The sequence below is a fragment of the Jaculus jaculus genome, chromosome 13, assembly GCF_020740685.1.
Source record: "Jaculus jaculus isolate mJacJac1 chromosome 13, mJacJac1.mat.Y.cur, whole genome shotgun sequence".
NCBI classification, from domain to species: Eukaryota; Metazoa; Chordata; class Mammalia; order Rodentia; family Dipodidae; genus Jaculus; species Jaculus jaculus.
The window spans coordinates 18,678,814-18,687,164 of record NC_059114.1 but is presented as its reverse complement, the minus strand read 5'-3'; the positions used below and the strand labels follow the sequence as shown (position 1 = coordinate 18,687,164).

Below are 8,351 nucleotides of genomic sequence, written 5' to 3'. Positions count from 1 at the left end.
ATCGAGCCTCGAACCGGGACCTTTAGGCTTCACAGGCAAGCGCTTAACTGCAAAGCCATCTCTCCAGCCCTCAATGTCTCTTTGTGTGCATGAGTGTGGAGCTGAGTCTGAAAACAGAGGAAGAAGGGCCAAGTTCGGATAGCGGTGCTATTTCTCTGAGGCCCCTCTGATGGATGCCACCATGTTAGGAAAGAGGGCTACTGTGAACAAGTGGGGAGAGAACATACCATGGAGATACACGTAGGAGCCAAGATCTACCTGTTATCCTGGCAGCAGCTGGGAATGTCCTCAGTGGGTGCTTCCTGGGAGAAGCTCTCTGGCCCAACAGGGATCCACACAAGGGTTTAAAATCTGGCCTCCTGGGCTGGAGAGATGGCTTAGCGGTTAAGCGCTTGCCTGTGAAGCCTAAGGACCCCAGTTCAAGGCTCGGTTCCCCAGGTCCCACGTTAGCCAGATGCACAAGGGGGCGCACGTGTCTGGAGTTCGTTTGCAGAGGCTGGAGGCCCTAGCGCGCCCATTCTCTCTCTCTCCCTCTGTCTTTCTCTCTGTGTCTGTCGCTCTCAAATAAATAAATAAAAAATTAAAAAAAATATTAAAAAAAATCTGGCCTCCTAGTCCCAAATCAGGACACCTTTGAAGAGCCTTTACATTTTTAATTTATTTAGCATACTGGGGATTGAATCTATGGCTTTTCACATGCTAGGCAAGTGACCTAACACTGAGCTATGTCCCTACTCCTCTTTTCACGTTTTTTTTTTTTTTTTTTTTTCCGAAGTAGGGTCTCAGTCTAGCCCAGGCTGGCCTAGAATTCACTGTATAGTCTCAGGGTGGCCTTGAACTTTCAGAGAACCTCCTATCTATGTCTCCCCAGTGCTGGGATTAAAGGCGTGCCCCACCACGCCCAGCTTCTCTTTTCACTTTTTAACTCAAAGCAGGCTTTCATTAAGTTGCTCAGACTGGTCTGCAACTTATTCCATCGCCCAAGCTGTCCTTGAACTTGTGATCCTCTTGCTTCAACCTCCCAAACAGCTGGAATGGCAGCCGTGCTCCATCAAGCCTGGCTTGAAAGGACATTAGAATTAGCTTCCTGAAGCTTCTATTGAGCCCACGAGCCAGTAAGGCTTTTCCCCAGACTAGCTGGTCTTGCCCCTGGACACAGCCTGATCAGCCTCCTTCCAGCTCTGAGTGTGAACTTCCAGGGTACCCAGTCTGTGGCCCGAATGGAAAAATGTGGAAGATCCCAAGCCCATGTGACAGAAGACATCAGCCATCCAGGTAGAGTCCACTTTGTTTTTTTTTTTTTTAATAGTTGAACCATAATGCAAACAGGCATAAGTAGGCTTGTTGTCGAATCCATCAAATGAGAAGATGAGAGTTGTACGGAAGAGGAAGGCATGCATGAACACAGCCTGGATAACCTCGCAGAGCGTGGGGCGGGCGTCGGTCCTTTGAGGAAGGTGCTGGAACACACGGGACACTTGGCAGAGATTAGCAGCATCGAGAGGTCGGGCTGGAGGGCGGGGGATCCGAGTTTCTGACTGTGTGCGTGCGTGCGTGCGTGCGTGCGTGTGTGTGTGTGTGTTGAGATGGGACCTTGGCTCTGTCCGCTCTACCCCAGAATGGACACCCATGGGTACAGCTAACATGGGGTGATTGATTCTGGAAAGCCATTGCTGAGCCTGGAGTGGCTCTTACAGTCACAAGGACAACACAGCAACAAAAATGAGGAAGGAAAAGCACGGTATGGGAGTGGGGGTGGGGTGGGGCTCAAACTCTGCGCAAGACGCGTGTCTTAGAACCAGTGCCAAGGATGTAACGTCTTATCAAAGCGCTTAGCCATACCTTCTGGCTGGCTTGACGGGGGAGAGGGTTGAAATCCTACTGTTTCCTCTCCTACAAAAAGCCTCAGTTTGAAGCATCCACTCTGAGAATGACACCTCTATCCAGCAGACAAGGACAGGAGCCTCGGTGAGTGGTGCCTTCCACTGGCTGCCATGGCTGGATACGTTACTAGTGAACGGGGAAACGAAAGCTCGCCTATCTTCACGCCTGGTCCTGTAATGGGGCATGGCTTCCTCCAGTCCACCTTGCGCAGGGGAATATGAAGATTCAGGAAGGTTGAAAAGCCAGCCCACGGCCTTCTATAGAAACAGGCAGAATTGGGGTGGACTCAGGTCTGCTTGCAAAACTTCATCGTTTGGGTTGGAACCATTTTCTCCTAAAAGAAATACACCTGGCTATCTTAATCCAAGAAAGGCCTTTGTTTCCCCAGGGGTTTAACTGCTTCTGTGACCGTCTCCTTTGTCCTGGTTTAAGGTCAAGGTTTCACTGTAGCCCGGACTGACCTGGAGTCCATTCTGTAGTCCTAACCTGGCCTTGAACTCACAGGCAAACATCCTACCCCTGCCTCCTGAGTGCTGGGATTAAAGGTGTGTGCCACCACACCTAGCTCAGACCAACTTTTGTGAAATGGGGTTGGTGTTCTTTCAGGGAAATCGTAGGGGAAACAAATGGGCTACAACCTGGGCGTCCCCAAATGCTAGCTCAGTCAATTCTCGCTGACCAGTTAGTTGCAAGTTCCATTTTTCCACTCGTTGGCCATGAGCCTGAGCTGAAATCACCAGCAGAGGGCAGTACTGACCCTCCCTGCTTCAGCACGGAGGCCACTTCCTTCTGTCGTGTTCTTGACAAACTACTCAAGACAAGGAGGCTTTCTGGTACCAGGAATCGTGGCAAGGGAGAGAAATACATCAAACAGCTCCTGGGAAGAGCTTGTGTCTGAGGGTTAAAAAAAATAAAATCCTTGGAGACCTGGGGATGATGTGTAGCTTAGTTGGTAGAGCAATTGTCTAGTATTTGCGATGCCCTTGGGCTCATTCCTAGCATTGAGAAAGGAAGGAAGGAAGGAAGGAAGGAAGGAAGGAAGGAAGGAAGGAAGGAAGGAAGGAAGGAAGGAAGGAAGGAAGGAAGGAAGGAAGGAGAAGGAGGGAGGGAGGGAGGGAGAGAGGGAGGGAGGGAGGGAGGGAGGGAAAGAAAGAAGGAAGGGAGGAAGGAAGGAAAGAGGTAAGGAAATTAAAAAAAGTCAAGTCTCTTGGGAAAAAGATGAGCCTGGTCATATAATCATTTCTCTGGACATGCAGCTTGCATCTGTCCACTTGCTACTTGAAGCTCAGAGATAAACAGGAAGGAGGTGCCCCTCCTCATTCCAGTGGAAATCCACTACATCCCTGGGAGACAGAACTGTGTTGACAGAACAGCGGGACATCACCACTGGTTTTCCTCCAGGCTAGACAGGGTCACTGTGGAGTGCTGGTGGCTTAGTCTCAATATTAACGAGAAGCTAATAGGCAGGACCAACCAGGATTAAAGGAGGGCAGGTGAGATTATGACTGGGACAAGGTTGGCATGCCAGCTGCCAAGTGGGGCTGGCCAAGGAAAGGTAAGTCGTGGTTGCCCTCTGAACTTTAAGGGGTTACAGTCCTTAGTGTCTCGGCACCTCAACTGTACAGACTCATAATGACTCGTGACACCTTCTCTTGGACAGTCCCCAAAATGAGCATTGAGAAAGAAAGTAAGTGTCCAGACTCAGGACATGAAGGAAACACACACACACACTTGTATCTGACAGAAAGCAAACCAAACAAAAACAGAGCTGGGGACCCACAGCCAACTCCTCCTGGTCACGGGGTTCTTGGCTATCTCACAACACTAACTCTCTGACACATTTTTTTTAAAACATGTAAGTGTGGAAGGGACTGCAACTCCTAGAAGGTGAACTCAGTGGGTGGTGACTCAGAGAAACCTGGGCCTAATTCTCACAGAAGCCTTTGCTGCCCATAGTTGGGGATTTCAGTAGAGAATCTCTATGAAGATTATTCTAAACTCGGTGTGGTGGCGCAAGCCTTTAATCCCAAGGATGCAACCGGAGGCAGAGGTAGGAGGCTCGCTGTGAGTTCAAGGCCAGCCTGGGGCTGTAGAGTGAGTTCCAGGTCAGCCTGGGTTAGAGTGACACCCTACCTTGAATAAACAGATAAAAATCAAAAATATTTTAGCAGGTTTCAAACTTGGGAGATTTCAGGAGGCCAAAAGCTGGAGGTCCTAGCTTTTCCAGCCCTGAGTCCCAGTTCTTATAGGAGAATCCATGTGGTTTTTCTTTCTAACCAAATACTTTTTCTTTTTCTTTTGCTTTTTCAAGGTAGGGTCTCACTCTGGCCCAGGCTGACCTGGAACTCACTATGTAGTCTCAGGGTGGCCTCAAAGTCATGGCTATCCTCCTACCTCTGCCTCCTGAGTGCTGGGATTAAAGGCGTGCGCCACTATACCCGGCCTGATCCTTTTTAACCTTGCTTCAAGTTTCCCAGTGATCAAGTGGGAAGGTCCTTACCTACAGCAGGCTTCCCTGCACAGGAGGGCTGCTGGGCTACCTGGGTGGGATTGCCTGGTAAGGGACTCACCGAAAGTGGCCCTGGCTGTGGTGGGTGGACAGGGGGAAGGGTTTGCCCAGTCCATGAGATGGTTTTATTTTCCACTGACCAGTGTGGTCATCTGAATGCGTGGGATTTTGTGATTGGCTCCATCGTGGGGAGATTTTTGATCATCACACATCTCATTCTCTAATCTTTGCATGGGGACCATCGGCGGTGGGGGGGGTCGCTGTATGTGTTTCTGGGACACTGGCACAGTCCTTTCATGACACACATACAAGGAATCAGCACAGTAGGGGCATGTTTCACGGCACTGGGGCGGGGGGGGTCCTCCCAGAAGGCAGTGGACACGGATCTAAGGCCAGCACGCTTGCACAGGCAAGAGGACAAAGTCCTTGCTGTATCATGTGCACATATGTGTGCACGCATGACCAAAACAGCATCACACACACACACATACAAAAAAAGCATGGGGGAGGGAGGAACTTGGGTGGCCAAAGGGACTGGCTCAGGATAGTGCTGAAGTCCAGTGCCCGCCACCTTCCCAGGGGACCCCCCCAGCATGGACCCTAACACGAGCGACAGCCACAACCCACTGGTTTTATGTGCCACGACCCGCCCCTAGCAGCGAGCCGGCAGGGAGGACGTGGTGTGTGAGAGCCACCGCGGAGTACAAGGGGGATGCACGCAGCAGGAGGGTCAAGGAGGAAACCCCTGGGGACCCAGGAAACCGCCGCCGAGGGGTGAGAGCCCAGAGAAGGGAGGATCTGGGTGCAGCAACAGGACGCGAGGCGGAGCGGGGGTGGGGGTGGGGCACGTGGGGTCCCGTGGGAAAGGTTCAGCCGAGTGTGTCCGCGCTTAGAGAACCTGGGTCGCCCTGGCTGGGGCACTTGGGGCGGCCGTCCCGCCATCCATATGGCCAGGAGGATCCAGTTAGGAGCTGAAAACCCTGTGGGAGGAGAGGGGAGAGGGTGTTAGTGGGAGTCCGACTTCTCTGTTTCTTTCAGGAGACCTGGAGTCGGGTCAGGTGTGGCTGACCTACCATCCCAGCACTCAGGAGGGAGCCAAAAAAGACCAGGGGTTCAAGGCCAGCCTGGGCCTCCTAGTGAGACCCTGTCTCAAGAAACAAAACCAAAAACAAACAAAAGAGAGACCCAGAGAAAGTCACCTGCACTTTGAGCATGGGCACTTAATCTCTTTCATTTCTTCTGAAGCCCTAATGAGTTGCATGGGACCCGGCTCTTCTCAGATGTTTGTCCTCGCACTTGGGCCACAAGAGGGACATGAGAGGGACTGGCGTGAAGAGTTAGTGCAGTGGGTCTGTGGAGTTGGCTCAGTAGTTAAAGGTGCTCGCTTGCCAAGCTTGATGGTCCGGGTACAATTCCCCAGGACCCACGTAAAGCCAGATGCACAAAGTGGTGCACGTGTCTGGAGTTCATTTGGAGGCCCTGGTGTGCACATTCTCTCTCTTTTCTTCTCCTCCTCCTCTCTCTCATAAATAAATAAATATCAAAAAATAGAGCTGGAGAGATTGCCTAGTGGTTAAGACACTTGCCTGCAAAGCCAAAGGACCCAGGTTCAATTCCCCAGTACCCACGTAAGCCACATGCACAAGAGGGCGCATGCGTCTGGAGTTCGTTTGCAATGGGTGGAGGCCCTGGCGCACCCATTCTCTTATCACATACCGCAAATAAATAAAAATAAAATATTAAAAAAAATAAGCCTGTTGTGGGGGAACACACCTTTAATCCCAGCACTCAGGAGGCAGAGGTAGGGGGATTGCCGTGAGTTTGAAGCCACCCTGAGACTACACAGTGAATTCTAGGTCAGCCTGGGCTACAGCAAGATTTACCTCAAAAAAAAAAACAAAAAAACCCCAAAAAACAAAAAACAAAAACGAAACAAAAAAATAGTTGGGCTGGAGAGATGTCTCAGTGATTAAGGCACTTGCCTGCAAAGCCTAAGGACCCAGGTTCGATTCCTCAGCACCCACATAAAGCCAGATACACAAGGTACTGCATGAGTCTGGAGCTCATTTGCAGTGGCTAGAAACCTAGTGTGCCCATTCTCACTCTCTGTCTAGCTACTTCTCTGTTTCAAATATATATATATATATATATATATATTAAAGATAGAGTTAGTGCAGTGTGTAGGAAAACAGCATCCCAGACAAGGAAACCAGTTGCCCCCTAGGGGCACCATGGGAGGCTGCTCACATCCCAAGCTTGGGTGCCCACACTCTGGGAGCCTCAGAGTCTTACTGACCCTGTGTCCTAACTCCCACATGTCAGGCTCAGCTCGTGAGGAGCTGTGCGGGAACTTGCTTTTCTTCCTTATTGTCTGTTTCATTTCTTTGAGACAGGTTCTTGCTGTGGGCTTCAGGCTTGCACTCCTCATACAGGCCTCTGTCATCAACCCTGAGAGGAATTTGTATTTGTGTGTGTGTGTGTGTGTGTGTGTTTGTGGGACTGTACGTATACACACATGTATGTGTGTGCAGACAACCTTGTCTGTCATTGTTCTCAGGCACCATACATTCTTTTTTTTTTTTTTTTGAAAGACAGTGTTTTTCATTGGCCTGGAACTTACCAAGCAAGTAATTAAGAGATCCACCTGTCCCAGCTTCTCCAGTGCTGGAATTACAAACATACTTCACCATGCCCAGTTTTTAAATATGTTATTTATTTGAGAGAGAGAGGCAGATAGATCGATAGATAGATGATAGATAGAGAACAGGCATGCCAGGGCCTCTAGCCACTGCAAATGTATTCCAGACACATGAGTCACCTTGTGCATCTGGCTTACATGGGTCCTGGGTAATGGAACCTGGGTCCTTAGGCTTTGTAGGCAAGTGCCTCAGCTGCTAAGGCATCTCTCTAGCCCCTACCCAGTGGGTTTTTTAAAAAATATTTTTATTTTATTGTATTTATTTATTTGACATAAAGAGAAAGAGAGAAAGAATGGGTGTGCCAGGGTCTCCAGCCACTGCAAACAAACTCCAGATGTGTGTGCCACCTTGTGCATCTAGCTAATGTGGGTCCTGGGAAGTCGAACCTGGGCCCTTTGGCTTTGCAGGCAAACACCTTAACCGCTAAGCCATCCCTCCAGCCACCCCCTCCCTCCCGGTGTTTTTTAAAAATGTGGATTCTGGAGATCATGCTTGCATGACAAACACTTTACTGACTGAGCCATCCCTTCAGCCCCCAGAATTTGTATTTGAACATGGTTACAGATGGCGCCACTGATGCTGGTTTGGGGATCCCACGGTGGGGAAAAAAATCAGGCAATCCCGACTCCGCCTGCTCTGCCCAGCGCCGAAGCCAACTTACTCATCCGTGTCTTTTTTGCTCTCCTCAATGAAGGCAATGGACTCAGATCTAAGGCGGTTGGTAACTTCGTACGTTCGCAGGGTGACTCCGAAAATATCCTCATGGTACCGGTTGTCATCCTAGGAGACGGAAACAGCCAGGGGACAGTCAAATGTCAGGTGAGCGCTTGGAGATAGACAGGCAGGGGAATACTCAGATACCCAGAGAAGACAAAGGGTCAGTCCAGTGTCCCTGGGAGACCTTCGTTCTCTATGTTAGCAGGACTCTGTCCTCTGGGGCAGGTTGTCCCTCTTAGCCTGGGTGACAAGGAACATATGATCATGGTTATCTGGAAATGAGGCGGTTGCTTTGTGGATCCTGAGCCCAGAAGAGGTGGTGAGGTCATCCTTCTCTCTTTACCTCTTTCCTGCTTATGCCCGTAAGTTCCAGTCTGAGCAGGGCTGGGTTATATGTGACATGCCATCACAACCTGCTGGCACCAGCAGAAAGGGAGGGGAAGAAAAGATGGCTACTGGGCACTCAGAAAACCTCCCCACGGCCGCCCAAAGTGCAGACTTCTTGGCGTGTAAATATTTCAGAAGCAGCGCAGTGGTAGAGC

General features: G+C 50.3%; 1 protein-coding gene across 3 annotated transcripts in view; it reads right to left on the bottom strand.

Moving 5' to 3' along the window:
- Window positions 1-3,000: 3,000 nt before the first annotated feature.
- The window catches only part of Nos1 (nitric oxide synthase 1), a 138,494-nt gene continuing 133,143 nt past the window's right edge, over window positions 3,001-8,351 (bottom strand). For all 3 annotated transcript variants that reach the window (XM_045132966.1, XM_045132965.1, XM_004664148.2), the window contains 2 exons: window positions 7,754-7,872; window positions 3,001-5,373 (listed from right to left, as the gene is read on the bottom strand). In XM_045132966.1, the coding sequence (XP_044988901.1) occupies window positions 5,358-5,373; window positions 7,754-7,872 (135 nt within the window). In that variant the 3' untranslated portion in view covers window positions 3,001-5,357. The remainder of the gene's footprint in view (window positions 5,374-7,753; window positions 7,873-8,351) is intronic.